The sequence below is a fragment of the Neophocaena asiaeorientalis genome, unplaced genomic scaffold (assembly GCF_003031525.2).
Source record: "Neophocaena asiaeorientalis asiaeorientalis breed wild unplaced genomic scaffold, Neophocaena_asiaeorientalis_V1.1 scaffold230, whole genome shotgun sequence".
NCBI classification, from domain to species: domain Eukaryota; kingdom Metazoa; phylum Chordata; class Mammalia; order Artiodactyla; family Phocoenidae; genus Neophocaena; species Neophocaena asiaeorientalis.
In genome coordinates this window covers 1,833,240-1,851,934 of record NW_020175186.1, presented here as the reverse complement: position 1 = coordinate 1,851,934, position 18,695 = coordinate 1,833,240, and the positions used below count along the sequence as shown (strand labels likewise).

Here is an 18,695-nt window from a genome sequence, read left to right as displayed (position 1 = left end):
CCTGAAGATGACTCCATGACTCCACTGACAGCCCCCAGGGCCCCTCCAGATCCTCCTGACACGGCCGTCTCTGGAAAGATGACCGTACAACCAGTGAGGAGTGGGTAGCAGGCAGGTGTGTTTGTCCTCTAGGTCTGATTCAGAGCTCAGAGCTTCTGAGATGAAAGGTCTCATTGATCATTACTTCAACACCTGACTGAACTCTGTACTTCCCCAAACCTTCTCCATGCCCTTTTCTGTCAAGCAAATCGAGGCAACTGCTTCATGCCATGTGCTCTTGCCACAATTACCTCTGAATAATTTGGCATGCCACACAAACATATAATTATACTCAGACACATAACCATGGGCGTAATGTTACTAATTCATTAGCATCCTGAGCTGGTTCAACCAGATTTCACTCCCTGCGAAGAAAGTGTTTGCCAGCATTGTGAACTGTCTAAAACAGACTGTGGTGGACGCGTACTGATAACCCCACATCACCCATCCACGCTCCCCCCTTTGCCCTCCTACCGATACCATCGGTTCCCCATTCCCGCCATCTCGACCTTTAAAGGATTTTCACGCTCTCAGTGTTCCTCTCCTTCCCTTGTCCAGAATCCAAGCTCTCGCCATCTCTGCCCAGGCCCTAGAAGCGCTCTGTGAACAGGTACGCTGCCTCCAGACTAGAGGTTGCCAGCGACAGCCATGTACAGAAAGCAGCCCACAGACTGATTCTTATTGGTCTCCACAGTATTTTTTTTTAAGCTTCTGAATTCATTTCCACATTTAAAAATCGGGAGATTTCACAGAAATTCCGGATTTCTGCCTTCTCCCAGTAGAAACAAGTCTGGAAGGACTGAGCTCACGTTCTTGCAGGGCGCCACCTGCTGGTGACAAGTGGTGGCGGCCCCCTCTAGAGAGGCGTGGGGTTCCCTCTACCAGAGTCCCACTCACCCTGAACCACTCATTTGCATTACCTTTGTGGACCCAAGCAGGCACGTGAACCGTGACTTCTGTTCTAGACTGTTCCTAGGTCTGGTCCACGCCCCATTCTGTCCTGCACTGATCTCGGTGATGCCGATGTGATCCTGTCACCTTCTGATGAAAGGGCTCCGATGGTTTCCCGCTGCCCACAGAATAGGGTCTAAAGTCCTAATTGTGATGGAAGGTGCCCTACATCGTGGGATTCTTCCTTCCTTCCTTTCCAGCCCTGTCTCCTACCACTCTTGCCCTTTACACACAGGCCTGCCCTGTGCTTCACCCACATGTGGCTTCTCTCCATTCCCAGATCATACCCTGTCCTTAAGTTTTGTCTTTGTGGTCATTGTGCCCTCTGCCTAAGGGCTCTTTTCCTCTTTCTTCCTTAGTTTGCTCCTAATCTACCTTTCAGGCACAGTCCCCATGTCATCTTAGCCTGGAAGCCTTCCCCAGTCCTTGGCCAGCAGATGGCTCCACCCCTTGTGCGTCTCTATTCTCCTGATTATTACAATACGATCTAATGGATAAATCTTTCCTACACTAGATTAAGAGCTCTCTGAAGGCTAAGACTGGCTCTTTTGATGCGTGCACATGAGAACACGATCTGTTCCAACTCACATGCCAAGCAGGCACTCAGGCAGGGTGTGCTGAACGGATAAAGAGAAGTTTTTAAGTGTAGAACGATACTGGGTGCTAGGAGGAACATTAGACTTGGAGTCTGAACAGTGAGCTGGCTGCAGTGTGGAGTCTGTAACTTGATAGCCACGCACATCTCAGTAAGTCACTGCACCTCCTTGAGCGTCTGGCCCTCAAGCGGGGATTACGGCAGCGACCTCCCCTGGCTGCTACAAAAATCACAGGTGAGACAACATAAAAGCAGTAGAGTGTAAAGCAATAGAGGTGTCCAGTGTGCCTTCTGAATCGGTAACCATGATTCATTCAGAGTTATTTTTCAAAGGTGATTTATCTTCCTTTTCTTCCCTTGGTACCACCACTAACGTGGAGAGGTTCTGGGGGGAGCGCTGTAAGGCATATACAGTGAGCTATAAACTTGAGAGAGAGCATCTCAGAGCACAAAGGGAGCCTAAACCATTTCCTAAAATCCTCTAATCTGGCCCCATCTCCTCACTTTACAGATGAGGCTCAAAGCGAGGCAGTGATTTAGAGTCACGATGGTTTCGTGGTTAAGCACTTGGCCCCTCTTAAAGGGACAGACTTGGCTTTAGACACTAGCTTTCTGGCTCTCGGCTCTTTGACCTAGAGCAAGTTACTTAAATACTCTAGGCCTCAGTTTGCTCACCTTCAGAACAGGGATAAAAAGGGTAGCCAGCTCATGGACTTGTGAGAATGATTAAATGAGCTGGGTCTCTGCACTCGCGTGGTACATACTCAACAGCTATGCCTGCAGCCAGGTCCCAAGGCCACCCAGGGACTCACGAGCGAATAAAAGGCAGAGTCCAGGCATCCCGACTCCTATCCCAGTGCTCTTCTTTCCATCCTCCTACTTGGCTCACCTAGAGGAAAGGCACCTCAGAGGAGCCAGAAGGACATCACACAGGGTGAGCGTAAACACTAAGACGCAGCTTGACAGACACATGTGACGTTTTCTCCTTCCTCCTATTTGTCAGACATTTGCTCTTCAGCATTAAGAGTTTTTCCTCTCATTGAAAAATCTTGAAATATTTTTTGAAAAGGTTAAACGTTTTAGAATCGTTCAAATAATTACAGCCAGAAAAAAAAGGAGCGGGGGTGGGACTGACGGGTGATCAGACAGTCACGTATTTTAATTCTGAAAATGCGGATCAAGAATCTGGGAACAGTCGCTTGAATAGGCATCACCTCAAGACTATTCGTGTGACTGCCGTGATAAAAATTTCACGGCAAACAATTCAGCTGCCTCCGCGGTTCAGAGAACACTTGTATAAAAAGCTGAGCATGGAGGCAAGTGCTGAGTCATTATCTAAGCCTTGGCACCCTTCTCAGGACTGTTAGCTGAGCTGATGACTTGATTGAATACCAAGATGACCGCCTCCCATTAAAAAGGTCTGGCGTGACCCTTACTGAAGGGGTGGGTAAGCAATGAAAAGGAAAGAGCTTCTCCTCAGAAGCCTGACATTCCCTCACAGGCTGAACGCTGTGGGCTTGACTCTGAAATCAATCGCTTGAACCAGACTTTCTATCAGCTCTTGGCAGGAATGGTGACAGAACCTACTAGAACTCACCTCTGGCAGAAATAGAGGAAATATCTAATTCTTTGGGGAACCATGTAAACAGAGGAAGCTGAAAGCATGGGCCTGAGTCTGTGCATATGAACAGGTATGTAAATACACGTGTGAATATGTGTATTTGCATTTTATGTATGAATGTGTACTTGCGTCCTTACTTACGTGTGACTGTCCCTGATGTGCGTCCACGCTATAGGTGTATGAGTGTGTGTGTACAGGTGTGATTGTGTATTTACTTAGGGTAGAAACTGTAAAGTAAGTGCCCAGACTGTGGCATTCAACCATCCGTCCCCTTGTGCTGTGGAGAGGTATTAGTTATCACCCAGCTATGCAGTGTAGCCCACTGCCCTGCACATCTCGAGCATAGGATCAAGTCGAACACTGTGAACAAGGTTCTGGGAACCCCCAAGAGCAGGGCTGAGAGGCTCGCATCTGCCCGTATAGGACTCATCCCATGTATCCAGCATCACCCTCACCTGGGGCCAGTGTCCTCCATCCTGTACAGGTGTGTGGTGCAACCAGAGGCTCTCGTAGGCCAGAACCACCCAGAGCAACAGCACCTGGCTCCACGTGGTCTCCCGTGGTGCTAAGGATGTGCCATCAGAGACAGACAGACCGAGGGACCGATAACGGACAGACGCAAACACCCAGGCTCGTCTCCCCAAATACAACCCGGGTTTCTTTGGTTCCTCTAGAACCAGTCCCTCCTTATGGCTACCCTTCTTCCTCATGCTGTTCTCCTCTCGAGAAATCCCAGCACACAGCAGGGACCGAAAAAAATATTTAAGGAATTCCCTAGTGGCCTAGTGGTTAGGATTCTGGGCTTTCACTGCCGTGGCCCAGGTTCAGTCCCTGGCTGGGAACCTGCAAGCCACACCACAGAGGCAAAAAAAAATTTTTTTTAATTTAAAAAAAAAAAGAAAAGAAAACATTTAATACATGTGATGGGGTAAGAAACCCTGAGGATCTGGAATTTTAAGATAAGCACCTCTGTGAGAAGTCTCCGTTACTCAGCAAGGTGGTTTTGTGGTTTTCATTGTTTAAAGTACATTCAGGATGCTTTAGGACTGATGTTGGAGCCTGTCGAGTGATAGCAAACCACCCTCCCAGCTTCTGCCACCTCTGCAAATCCCCTGGGTCCCCATGTGCCTGGGCCACTCCTCCTTATCCCAGGATCAGCTCACATTCTACTTCCACTCTTTAGCTTCCTGACCTCCCCCCAGCGCTGCTGAATTAACCGTCCCTCAAGCACACAGATCACGCGGCACCTGAGCTGTGTGCCTCAATGTTCCTGGGTAGCAGTCCCGACCCCTACCCTCAGAGACCCAGAATCCACCAGCAAGGCTCCTTTGCCCACGGGCCCCGGCAGGGCAGGGGGCAGCCGCTCCTACCTGTACAGGAAAGGCGCCACCGTGGCAGTGTTGGGGTGGCTGTACTGCTGGGGCTGAGGTAGCTGGACACTGACAGTATTGCTTCCCGTGGTTTGGGCGGTCCCGACGGACCCACTGACAGTCTGGCTGCTGATGCTGTGATTCAGGGTGGTCCCTCCTGGGGCTTTGCCTTCCGAGGACGCCAGGCTGGAGGAGGAACTGGAGTGTCTGCCGTCCAGCTGGGGCTTCTGCTGGGGGAGCCCGGAGCTCGGCTTCCCACCCCGGCTGCGCTCCCCATCCTTGGAAGGCGCGGGGGCACTTGGGGATTTCCCGGGCATGCTCTTCATTCCTGGTTTTGGTATCCCACTGTGGGAAGGGGCCGGGGCCTCCTTCTTGGCACTGTTGAGCTTCCCCCCTTTGGGGATGAAGCTGGCGATCTTGGAGGACTTTTTTGGCATCTCGGTCACCGCCACCCCGCTGAGGTCTTCTCTCGGCCCCTCCTTGAGGTCTGGCCTCTCTGTCACCGAGGCTCTCTTGGCGAGGTCCTTGCTTTTCTCCTTCTCCTTCTCCCGCTGCTGTTTCTCCTTTTCCTTCTCGCTGCCTTTCAGGGAACTCTTCTTGTTGGTCAGCGCCCGGCTGAAAGTTCTCTGGGCAATGCCCTTGAGCGCGATCTTGGGGCTGTTGGAGGTGGGGCCCGCCGCGGACAGCGGGCGACCACCGGCCTCCATCTCTTCGCTCTCTTCAAAGCTGGGCAGGATCTCCAGCCGCTCGCAGCTTGTATCCCGTGACCCCGGGCCCTCACCCACCTTGGAAGCCCCCTTGCTGTTGAAAAGTTTCAGTTTTTCCAGCATGGACCTCTGATTGTTGGGGGCTGGCTTCAGGGCTTCGGGGGTGGGCCTGGGGGCCTCGGGTGCAGGAGGCTTGACCGCGAGCGTGGCAGCCGTGGCGCTGTGCTTCACACTGACCGACTTGCTGCGCCAGGGCTTGGAGGCCGTGCCGGGCTGGGGGATGGCAGAGGAGGCGCCGCAATTAGCAGGGGCGCAGCCGCCGCCCTCCAAAGCAGCAGGTGCATCTTCGCTCATTCCGGGGTGGGAGGGGGCCGGACTCGCCAAAGGCTCTGCAGAGACAGGGGGAAGAGAAGGAGACCTGAATCACACCCATGGATCTGCACTGATCACGAGGGGGCATCGGCCATGGCTACACGGCCAATCGCTCCAACCCAGACGCCGCGCAGCTCCATTACCTGCTTCGTGCGTTACCTGTGGTTGAATTTAAACTCTACCTTGACTTTCTCCTATTCACGTGCTATTCACATGCCCCCCTTGTCACCTTTTGGTGTATGCTGTGTGAATGCTGCTCATCTTAGCATCAACACGCACAAGGCAACATTAAGCACATATGTTTACGGGAAAACAAAAATCTGCGTCACCACTATGATGGTGTAGAATGATGTAGGAAACATCTCCTGTTTTGAATGACTCAACCCACAACCCCGTTTCCTAGTTAAGCCAAACAATTGAGAATTATCCAACTTTAAGAAAACAATGTAGCAGAGACATTCAAACAGAATAGACCAAAAAAAAAAAAAAAAATCCAGAAAAAGAGAAACCAAGTATAATCTTTACAGAAGAAGAATTACCCACAAAAGTTGCTAAATCCCATCAAAGCAAATACGTTTTTCCTATGTTGGCACTTTTAAAGAGTTACGAACACAACGCAAGTTAGAGTTAAAATAAAAAAGCCTTTTGAGCTTAAGAGTATGAACTGGGCACAAGCCTTCACCGTAAGCAGGAAAACACGCAGGTTATCTGAAAGTCAAGGTTTCCCCCTTGGCGGTCAGGGAGTAGCTCCCCGGCCAGACTCTTTTCTCAGAAAAGCTTCAAAATATTTCCAAACTAGAACTGGAATTATTCTGAGAAGGGCGGGTTCCAAATTGGTGCTCCGCTAGGCACCGAGGTGGCCCAGCCTGCAGACATGAACCCTGCAGTGCCCTTCCTCAGGCAGCACTCGGAGCCGCGCAGCTCCGGCCCCGACGTCAGGGCAGCTGTCAGAGGGAAGGTGGCAGGGACGTGGCTGAGCCCAGCACCCACACCCACCCACGGCCGCGCCCGTCCAGTGCAGGCAGGACGCAGTGCCTCGGCCCCCGAAAAGCATGTCTGTGCCTGCAGAGTCACGATGACAGGACTTACCCAGCGGTAGCCACTTTCTTCCGCAACGATTCCCTAGGAAAACTTCTCCAACCCGAAACGCTGTCCTTCCAATTGTCACAAGTGTTTTCGGTTAAACTGCTCATGTTTCTAATTAACTTTTGTCATCCGCAACTGCTCCAGTGCCCAGAAGCCTGGCGGGATTAACGGCTGCTTCTTCTGCTCTTTTTTTTTTTTTTTCTCTTTTTAAATACCTATGTTCTGCCGCCTTCTAGCAACAGAGTAAACTGTATACAGAGCGGCTTTTTATGATTTAAAAGTCAACGGCCGCCAAAGCAGAGTGAAGGCAGCCCCTTGTGGGACACGAGCCGGGAGAGCTCCCGGCAAAGGAACTGCTTCCCTTCGTTCTCAGCTGCTCCGGGAAGCCACGGCTCCAGGGTGATCCAATGCAGACCTCCCAATGTTTTAAAACACATACATCTTCCTGACTTACTGGGGATTTGGGTTTGGAGCAGGGGCTGCTGCATGATCCTCCCTAACAAAACTCAAGGGGCGTTGCTGGATCTTTTCCTGGGGAGAGCCAGGGACTGCCTGGGAAACAGGCTCACAGAACCCACCCACACTACTGGCCTTTCAGAGGGTCTCCTCAGGTGCGACGCTGCTCATGGAGGGCTTCCTGGGTGTCACGACGTGCAGTGCTAGGCACGTTGTGAAGGGGGTTACCGCCCCTGTTTGACAAGACTAAGGCTCAGAGAGGGCAAATGATTACTCCTCAGTCACCTCGCTGGAAATGGACAAATCTGGGCTTCGGACCCAGGTCTCCTGACACAGTGTTCTTTGGGACTGCATCACAGCTACCTCCTGTGATAAAGAACACATCTAAACAACAGCCACTTAAATGACTAGAGTACTTCTGGGGCATCGCCTTTTGTATTGCTTGGGTATATTCACGATATCCACTGTGGGGGACAAACCAGCCCAGCCACTGGAAAGGAGCCAGCCTATGCCACAGAGGCCAGCGCCCTGGAGGAAATACTGGTGACCCTCCAGTCCCGAGTTCCACTCTCTCAGGACAACTGTTCTTCCCTTTACTTGGGCTCGGATCTGGGGCAGAAGTATTCATTCATTCGTTCATTCAATATACTCATTCATATCAATATTCAGTGAGTGCCTAGTATATGCCACACATTCTCTAGGCACTTGGGATGCCTCAGTGACAGTTTTCACAGATGCCCCAAGACCCCTGCTTTCACGGAGGTTACGCTCTGGCAGCGAGGAACAGATGATAACGAATGTAATTAATAAGTACATCTTATCATTTGGTAGCAAAGAAGCCCTAAAGAAAAAGGGGCTCTGGGGGCAATGTGCTTACAGGAGCTGCAACAAATCACGACCAGAGGTACGCCCCTCGTTCCTAAAGAAGTTTCAGGCATACTCCCTACTAAGCAGACATACATGGATCAGTGTCACTTCTCTGCTCCCACACATTCCTTGGAACTCTTATAAAGCTCGCCTGAAATCCTCTGGACAAGAAATGCCCCTGCCTAGCGTTTCTGTGTGTTTTTAAACCTTAACACACACAGCTAGAAATCAGTTGTTACTAACTAGCTAAGGACAGATCCAGAACTAAACAGATGGCTGGCTTGTCTAAGAGAAATGTGCAGACCAACCAAAGATGTGTGTCTCCTTTAGGGAAGGTGCCAGGTGCAGGGAAGAAGCCCACGCAGTGTAGCCATGGCGGACACACAGGCGCTCCTCAGGCCATTCCCCAAACAGCTCCCAGAAACTCCTCCCTGTCTTGCAAACCCCAGCTCAAATGCCTTCCTCCTTTGTCAAGCTACCTGAGACCCTCGAGCTGAATGATGCAAACCCTCTGGTTTGCATCACATCACCTGGTATTTCTCCCTGCTCTGTTTTCCCAGGACACTGTCCATACCTCCCTTTTTATAAAAGCATTTGGAGGGCCACCTACTTACACCAGGCACTGGGAATACAGAGTTGAGTAAGATATGACCCTGCCCTCTAGGAACTCACTGCCCAAAGGGTCAGCGGACCTCAAAACAGAGCACAGAAACAATGTCAAGGCTTTAGAGGGCTGTACATGGTCCCAGGAGATCCAAGCATTGGGATCTCCTAATTCTCCCCAGGGAGTCTGGGAAAGCTTCATTGTTATTCCACTGGTTTGTAGATTCCTCCAGGGCAGAGATGACCCCCACCCCCATTCACCCTTGTGTCCCAAAGCCTGCCAGAGCATAGAAAATAGTAAATGGTTTCTGAATCGTTGGTTGGTAGTTTTGACCTTTGCAAGTCACAATTAAGGTAAGAGAGACTCAAAATTTGTGATTAGTCATTAGGGTTTTATTAAAACTTTTCAGTGCAAACTCAGGATCAGGACTCAGAGCTTCAGAATTTCTGCTTGGCATTTTGCCTGGGCTCCCCTGGTTACAGGATCATGGGGACATTTCAAGGCTACTCATTACATCTGTAAGAGTCGTCCTGGAGGATGATTCTGAATTTGGTTTCTAGAACAGAAGTTCCCTGAGTAGGGCTACAGGGCACCTGAGAATCAGATCATCAATACTCTGACATTATGTCATAGACAGAAAACCCCTTAACAGTGAAGGGGCTCCAGGCCATGAGTGGTCTTGTCCAGGTGAACTTGACATGTTTCTCTCATCCCTAGGGTATCGCATCAGTGATCTCAGATCTTGGTTGAAGTGGAAAGCAGCCATTTCTAATACAAGGCTTCTGTGATTCCCAGCATGAGACTTTCCTTACCAGGCTTCTGAGATAGTGAGATAAATGCAGGAGGGATGTGGGGAGGCAGGCCAAGCCTCAAGTTTTACACCAGCTGAAGGTGTGACCCCAGGTATACCACTTTGCCCCTCTGGGCCTCTATCACCCCATTTGTAAGAAAGAGGATAAGCTCTTTCTCTAGAATCCTTTCAGCTCTGTTTCCATTCAAATCTCAGCGAGTCTCCAAGAGACCCTATGAGGCTGGGTCCCAAGAACGCAACTAAGTTCACTCGCTAAACAAGTGAGTTTCCCTGTGCTGCGACATACAGGTGTTTCTTTAATGTCAATCATTCCCGCTCCATGGTTCTCTTAAGATGCTTACCAATAAATGCAGAAAACTGGCTGGGTCAACGTATACTCAACCTTGAATGAGCTGCCAGTGAATTCTAAAATGCTAGTATCCTATGAAAGTAAATGTGTGGGAGGGAGGGTAGGGGGAGTTCTTTAAAATTAAGAACACTGCTCTCTCTAATAACTAACAGCTCTAGTTTCTTTTCTCAGGTATAGGAACCTTTGTTGGAACAAAGGAATCTGAGAGAGCAAAAGGAGGAAAGCACAAAAGAAATGTTCTGACTACCAGTGTTCTCCCAATAATGGTATATGGGGTAAAGAGGTGAGACGAACATTTCTGATGGCACGCGGATAAACATTTTTGTATTTTAAAAGTTACGTATTTACTTTATTGCATATCAGAAAAGATAAGTAGCCCATATATAAATCAACAGTTTCACAGATAGTAGATGTAGATTTAATTTGAGTTGATTTAAGGAAAATACGAAACAAATAAAAACACAAGCAGTTCACCGATGTGGCAAAAATCATGCAGAAAGTTTGTGAAAGACTAAAGTTGGGGAAACACTGTTCCATTAAATCAGAAATACTCATTTTATATGTAAAATACATAAGTATTTTAAAACTACCTGTTTTATACTCAATTTATTCTTTTGGAAAATGCAATCAACCAAAGAGAAATTAAATCAGAAGGCCCAAATAAGGACTAGGTTCAAAAACTAATCTGAAATAGCTACTTTTATAGCTTTATTTATTTATATGTATTTGTTTAGCACGACATTTTGCTGAGAATTGGCCAGATCTGGGAACATGACCAGGCCTTTGTTTAGCCAAAGGTAATTTTAAGCATAACGGTCTTAAGTTTCGGACTACTAAACATAGTAAGAATAACACGTTACATCATGCCCAATAAACATCCCAAATATCTATATGTAAAATTAAAAATATCAAGACTCACTGTATGTAATAGACACCGGTATATTTTGCCCTAGTCCACTTTTTAAAATGCTGATCACAGGGGCCCTGAACAGATTTTACGACCCACCAGTGGACCACACCCTGCAGCCTGAACATCTCGGCTTTAAAAGGCCAGCTCGCCAGGTTCACCCACCACCAACTGACAAACCATCGCAAAAAGGAAAATTCTCATTTGAAATACTGCAGAAACAGGAGGCCTTTGAAGAAGAGAAAAGCTTTTTTTTTTTTTTTTTTTTTTTTTAAGAGTTTAGGGAGAGCATTAATCCTCCTGTGGGGAGGGGAAAGGTTTGTTTTTTCTGGCAACCAGCCTCAACCTTCCCTGACAGTAACCAAAATACTTTCTAAATGGAAATACTGTCCAAGGCAGATAAATAAGCATTTCTTCCTCTCTCCTTTCAAGAGGGCCAACACTGGTCCCCGGCCCCTTCTGTCCCCAGCTCCCTACTTAGGGAGACACTGGTGGTCTGGTCCGGATGGCAGCAGGCACCCAACCCAGGCAGTGAGGCCAGGTGATCTCAGCTCCAGTCACCCTACTGTGATTTTAGACCTGCCCTGGGGATGGTTCTTGCCTAAATCCTCTCCATCACCTTCAGGAAAAGGCCTGATAATTGGGCCTAGGAAAAGGTTCACAATTTCCTATAATTTGTCAAGGTATCAATCTTGAGCATTCAAATTTGTTTGGACAATTGAAACCAGTTTTTCGGGTTTTTTTGTAAGTGCATGGACTCTAGCCATATGGGCTGGAGATTGATTGCAGAGTTACTCAGGTCAGTTTCTTTACAACCATGTTAGCCACCGGACCACAGAGGGGCACATAAATGAACCTCACTCAATCCACTTAGTGGTTCTTCAGGATGCCTGGAGCCTGGCCCGAGGCGCCTTCTCAACACTGCTGTGATCAATGTCTAAAATTGAGGGCATGGGCTTAAACATAGTTTCTCTCCAACTCCTTTGAGAGGATCCTTGGAGGTACAGAAAGATGGAGAGGGGGGGTCAGGAGAAGTACCAAGAAAAGTGTACAAGAAGGGAAAGGGCATGGTGTAGAGGGAGCTGGGCTTTGGATTCATATTCTCTAAGGATCATTTTGTGTCTACAACTCCATAGGCTCCTAAAACATCCAAGTCAGAATAAGAATGATGATTTATATAAACAAATATTTTCTTTAAAGTTGTTCTGTTAAGTCAGTCCCTATCAAAATCCCAATGATGTTTTTGTTGAAATAGAAAAATCCATACAAAAATTTAGATGGAATCTCAAGGGACTCTGAATAGCCAAAACAATCTTGAAAAAGAACAAGTTTGGAGGTCTCATACTTCCTGATTCAAAACTTACTACAAAGCTACAGTAATCAAATCATTGTGATGCTGGCAAAGACAGTCATATAGCTCAATGAATCAGAGAGGCCAGATATAAACCTTTACATATATGGTCAAATAATTTTCAAGAATATTCAGTGGGGTAAAGACGGTCTTTTCAACAAATGTGCTGGGAAAACAGGATATCCATGTGCAAAAAAATGAAGTTGGATTCTTACCTTATATCATACAAAAATGAACCTAAGATGGATCAAAGACCTAAATGTAAGAGTTAAAACTATAGAACTCTAACAAGAAAACACAGGGCAAAAACTTCATGACACTGGGTTTGGAAATGATTTCTTGGATATGACACAAAAAGCATGAGCAAAAAAAAAAAAAATAGGTAAGCTGGACTTCATCAAAGTTAAAAACTTGTACATCAAAGGACACAGTCAACAGAATGAAAAAACAACCTATGGAAGATAATACTTGCAAATCATACATCTGATAAGGACTTGATATCAAGAACATATAAAGAACTCATATAACTCAACAACAACCTGATTGAAAAATGGGTAAAGGACCTAAATAGACATTTCTCCAAAGAAGATATACAAATGACCAATACACAAACAGAAAGACATTCAACGTCTCTACTCACCAGGGAATGCAAATCAAAAACCACAATGAGATACCACTTCATACAAATTAGGACGGATATTATTCAAAACAAAACAAAACAGAAAATAACAAGTGTTTGTGAGGATGTGGAGAAACTGGAACCTTTGTGTACTACTGTGGGAATAGAAGACTGTGCAGCCATTGTGGAAAACAGAATGGCAATTCCTCAAAAGATGAAACAGAGAATATGATCTATCAATTCCACTCCTGGGTATATACCCGAAAGAAGTGAAAGCAGGGACTTGAACAGATATTTGTACACCCACGTTCATAGCAACATTATTCACAACAGCCAAAAGGTGGAAGCAACCCAAGTGTCCATCAATGGTTAAACAATAGACATTGTTTGGATAAATGAATGAATAAGCTAAGTGTGGTGTATATATATGTATACACACACACAAACACATACACCCGCACACACACACAACGGAGTACTAATTCAGCCTTCAAAAGGAAGGAAATTCTGACACTTGCTACAATATGGATGAGCCTTGAAGACATTATGTTAAGTGAAACAAGCCAGCCATGAAAGGCAAATATTGTTTGATTCCACTTATAAGAGGTCCCTTGAGTATTCAAATTCATAGAGACAGAAAGTAGAAGGGTGGTTGCCATGGGCTGGGGGAAGGGAGGAATGTTCACAATGAAAAAAAAAAAAAAAGATTATATTTGGCTGCAAGTAACCGAATTCTGACCACCACAGCCTGAACGGGTGAGGGGTTTACTACTTTATTTCCAGTGCTTAGCACAGGGTCTGGCACACAATAAGGGCTCAATAAATGTTTGTTAAACTAAAGTTTATCTTTGATGTTAATGAATCACATGAAATTACATAGTTTCAAATATTAATTTATTAGTATGATTTTATTCTAGCTTGAAAAAATGTCTGCTTCAAAGGAATAGTGATCCTTTTTAAGAAACTTAAGCAGGGAAGCAAATTACACCACTAGACTTTTCCTTCCTTAAATTGGCCATCACTGACTCTTTGGTCAAGCTGTTTCCTCCGACTGGATGCTTCCTTGCCCCCCTCATTGCCTCACATCCCTACTTGACTTTCACCCACCCCACCCAGTCTACCTTTCATGCCGTTTCTTCCAGGAAACCTCCCGAACCCCCAAACCAGAAGCCATCTCTTTTCATCTAAAGAGACGGAAGCCTCTGCCAGGCCTTCTCTGGGGTCCTGATATTTGCTGCCCTGCGTTGGAGTTAGTGGTCACACTTAGCTTACTCACAAGAATGGCTGATGCACTAGGTCCCGGAAATACTTGTTGGAAATCCGTGCCTTTGTCCTTTCAAGAGTGGCTCATTTCTCTTAGTGAAAGTGATGCACTGACAGGTGCCCAGAAATCAATAAACAAAGAACAACTATTACCCACACTGAATCCCTCCATATGGCTCAAAATTAAATCAGGTATGCCTAGCTTATCCCTCTTGGCTAATCGTGCCAGTTGTTCTCTTTACAACTAAGTGAACTCAGAAGACTAGAATCCTTGGTGATGCTTTTAATGCGTTTCCTGCTGTGAACGGTGAGAATTTTGCTATACTGGGTCATCAAAAAGATTATGTATAAACATGCCAGTACCTTATGAGGGCGTGGCCAAAAATGAATGTGCGGAATGTAATTTCAAGGTAATTCTTTCTCTTCCGTGGCTTATTTTGGATAAAACCAAGTGAAACTATGGGTAATGAGGTCATTTGTTGCTCTAAATGGAGCTAAAAGGCAGTAAAAGAAGAGAGTACCATTTTCCTACATAGTTGTCACTACATTTTCTCCAGCTTTACAAGGTACGTTTTCCAATCCTACTTAATGCCATAAAGAACTGGGGAAACTAAACAAAGGTTAACTTGCCTGAAATATTAGTATACAGCCGGGCTTATGGTTGACCTGGTAACACCTTAGAAAGAGAATTCTGAAAATCTTTCCCTCCGTCCCTCCCATACACCCTTTACATCAAAAAGTGTCCTATACATATTGGTAAATGCTCCCACTCTGTTGGGTAAGGAGACAAATCATTTGACAGCTGACACCTGAAGGAAGATACATTTAACAACAAAAAGCGGTCCCATTCTTCATCTTTCATTTCTTGAAGGCTTATCACCGCCCAAACAACTCATTCCTCTCTCTTGAACTCACTTGTTCAAAATCCCAAGCAATATGTTTGAAGAGAAAGCTTTTGTTTTAACTGGTCAAGCCATTTCTCTATCTTGTACCATATATGGCTCTAAGTACAAAACTGGCTGTAGAAAACTTTCTCCCTTGCTTCAAGGGTGTATGAAATTTCACAGAAATGATAAACACTTTAAAGGGGGGCAAATCTCATTCTCGCAGAAGGTCACTGTCCACAGCTAACAGCTCTTTGGCAGAGTGCAATGGTTGTACACTATTATAAATACATCCCCCTAAGATGGAGCTGGTTAAGGAATGCTATAGACTCTCTTCGCCTAAGATACCAGCCCAGTCTTCTTGTTTTCTCTTTGGGCAAAGGGATGGGCACTCCAAAATAGGAGCTTCCGAACCAGTGTTAAAAAAGAATGCCTCCTATTAGACAATACAAACAGGCAGTAACAGAGAGAAGGGATTCCAGGCTCAGGTAGGTTTAGAAAACAGAGGGCTAAAGAGTAGTCAGTTTTCTTGCCTGCAGGACTTCTCAGAGCCTTTAACATGCTCACTTGCACTGGGACTATCCAAAATGATAATGGGATAGTATGAATCCCAAACCTATTTTTTGCCATAGAATTGATTTTATGGGATAGCTTAAGGAAACAGCCTATTATAGGATGCATTCTGGTAAACTGTCCTAATGGAGGGGGGCAGAAAATGGGAATGTAACCCAAGGCAGATAAGACTGCTGTCTAACAGGTAATAGTCACTAATCAGGAGAGCTACACAAAGGAGAAGGAAGAAGATGCACCTTATTTTCCCCCTGGGAAGTTGGAGATTGTGGAATGCTTTCATGATCTGCATTTTGAACACTAAATATCCTTAATATGTACCTGTTCCCTTTCATTTCAAAAGGATTAGAATAAGGCTCTGTACTAAAGCCAAAAGCCTACAGGAAAACAGGAAGCAGCAGTCATGGCTGTGCAGGGGGATGTCTATAAAAGATTTCTATCAACAGGCTCACTGTGACTCAGTCCTGACACATGGCAGCCATGAAAACTGATGTGATCTTGGACTGTATGAACACAGGAATGACATTTAGAAGAAGGGAGGTAAGGATCTTGTCCTGTTGTGCACAGCTCAGACCAGAGCTAGAATGGTGAAATCTTTAGAATTTTGGACCTGGAAAGGCTTCTTAGAGATCCTCTACTTTAAGTCACTCATTTCCTCAAAAGGGAACAGATCCTTGGGCAGGTAATGACTTCTCCAAGGTCTCCCAATCAGTAACCGGCACAGCTGTTACCGAACTTAGGACACTGGGGCTTGTTAAATAAAGTAGCTTTGCTGGCCCTACCCCCCCAACCTCCCAGTTCAGAATCTCTGGGGATGAAGCCAAGCAGCTGGAGGTCTGACTAGTTCCCCAGGTGACTGTCATCCAGGTATTAAAGAATTCGTGTCTTACTACAACACACTGAGAACATCTATCTATCTATCTATCTATTTACCTACCTACCCACCTACTTACTACCTACCTCTTTACTTATTTACTTATGGCTGCGTTGGGTCTTCACTACTGCAAGCAGGCTTTCTCTAGTTGTGGCGCGCAGGGGTTACTCTTCATTGCGGTGCGCAGGCTTATTGCGGTGGCTTCTCTTGTTGAGGAGGGGTTCTAGGCACGCGGGCTTCAGTAGTTGTGGCTCACCGGCTCTAGAGCACAGGCTCAGTAATTGTAGCACATGGGCTTAGCTGCTCCGCGGCATGTGGGACCTTCCCGGACCAGGGCTCGAACCCGTGTCCCCTGCATTGGCAGGTGAATTCTTAACCACTGCACCACCAGGGAAGTCCTGCTGAGAAATCTTTAACTTGCCCAGGATAAGGACTAGAATCTGAGGATGACCGTAAACTATTCTCAGCAAGGAGTGGCTGAAATGAAGGAGACATTCAGCTTGGAGAAGAGAGGATCTGGGAAAAGGTGAAAGTGGAAGAAACCTTCTTACTGAGGTGTCTTCCTTTCCCTTTGATTTTTTTCACCCACTGACAGTGAACCATCAAAAAGGATTAAAGCAACACCTGTCAGGGCAGGCCCATGACTCAGGTCTGCTCTGTGGACAGCGAGAGGTCAAGGGCCCACGACAGCACTGGAAGGTGGGAGCTCCCCGGGCTCCATGGCCAAGGAGGCGGGGTGAGGTGGGGAAGGGAGTGTTCGCAGCATTTGTGGAAAAGGGGAGTTGGCCCAACCTGCTTTTATATGTGCTCTGCTCCACTTCTACCAGAGCAGCTCTCTTTACAAGTAAGATTTTATTTGACAAGAGGTTTCCATGGGGAAAAAAAAAGCTGTAACAACGTTAATAATCCTATATTAATAAGAACAACAGCCAACACTGACAGAGCCTGCACCTTGTACAGACACTGCTAGGAAGCACTTTCATTGTATTGACTTTTTTCTTTTGCATTAAAAATCCAATGAGATAGGTATGAGGAAACTGAGGCATGAGGCTTTAGGTGCCTCGAGATCAAACAGATTAGTGCCAGGCAACTTTATTTCAAAGTCTACACATTTCAGCTACACTCCCAGGCTACCCGCCTGAAGACGAGACTCTAAACTGGACTCTCAAAGTACGTGCTCTTTTGGTACAAGATAACGGTATTTTCATCAAGTCTTCCATCAACAGCTTTCAGAGATGCTACAGTGAAATTCTCTGACCTTTAACTCCTTCCAGGAGGAAAAAGAGAATTTTTCTCTCCAGGAGACTCTTCTTAAAAAATGGGGATGTCAAACAGCCGGGCAATAACTTAAGTATGGTTTTTGTTCTTCAGAATTTAGGATGCTGGCAAAATGCAATCTTTCTGCTGTTATTTTTTCTGCCAATCAAAATCGGCAGCCAACCAAAGAACTAACTTATTGTATTTCTCCAGGGGAATCAATGTAGAAACTGAGAGCTGAATTGGACTATTATTCACTATCTATGATTGTATTATGCCAAAAGTGCAGGAACAGGAGGGAAAAAAAGCAGATTTATCCTGATTCTGCCAAGTATGCAGACACGTGGTATCAGATAGATCAAATAATTCCGGGGCTTCGTGACCGTCACTGATCTACACCCAGCTCTACCAGACTTCTGAACCTTTTCACCTGACAGTCGTCTCCTTAACGGAAAACAGAAATTTTCTTCTGAAAAAAAAAAAAAGACATACGCCGAGGTACAAAATATCCCTAAAGACTGCTCATCAGCTTTATTCATCCAAATCGGGAAGCAATTTCCTTCAAGTGTCTGTTTTGTTTTATACAACAGGCCTGGCTGTGACAAGTTGGGGGTAGATTGAGTTTTCGTAAGCAAAGCACTCATTTAGAGCAATCTAGTACTCTGCTGTAAAGCTAAGACATCTTTTAAAAACCAGAGAATCGTGAGGAGGTGGAGAGAACGGCAAGGTCATTGTTTTACTCTGTGCAACTCACACCACCCTAAGCATCGTGCAAACCCAGGACTCTGTGGATGGGGGCAAGTCCAACTTAATAGCCTGGTAACCTTGACATAGTCATTTAGTTTAGCTGAACTCCAGCTTATTCATAAGTAAAACTAAAACTAACATCCCTAACTACCATTTACTGAGTGCTAACCAGTGCCAGGTACTGTGCAAAGTGCACTAAATAATTTCATTTACTGAATTCATTTAATTCATGATTTCATTCATTCACTCATAAGCATCTCATGAAGTGGGTTTACTGCAGCTCAGAGATGTTAGCAACTTGCCCAAGGTCGTGGCTGGGAAGCAACAGAGCAAGAATCTGAACACTAAAGTCCATGCTCTTAACCCATGCACTTCACTAAACGGAGATGGTGACC

The 18,695-nt window shown here is 46.1% G+C and overlaps 1 protein-coding gene across 2 annotated transcripts in view; it reads right to left on the bottom strand.

Moving 5' to 3' along the window:
- NAV2 (neuron navigator 2) overlaps window positions 1–18,695 on the bottom strand; it is a 274,074-nt gene that overhangs the window by 163,829 nt on the left and 91,550 nt on the right. For both annotated transcript variants that reach the window (XM_024764609.1, XM_024764610.1), the window contains exon 6: window positions 4,577–5,672. In XM_024764609.1, the coding sequence (XP_024620377.1) occupies window positions 4,577–5,672 (1,096 nt within the window). The remainder of the gene's footprint in view (window positions 1–4,576; window positions 5,673–18,695) is intronic.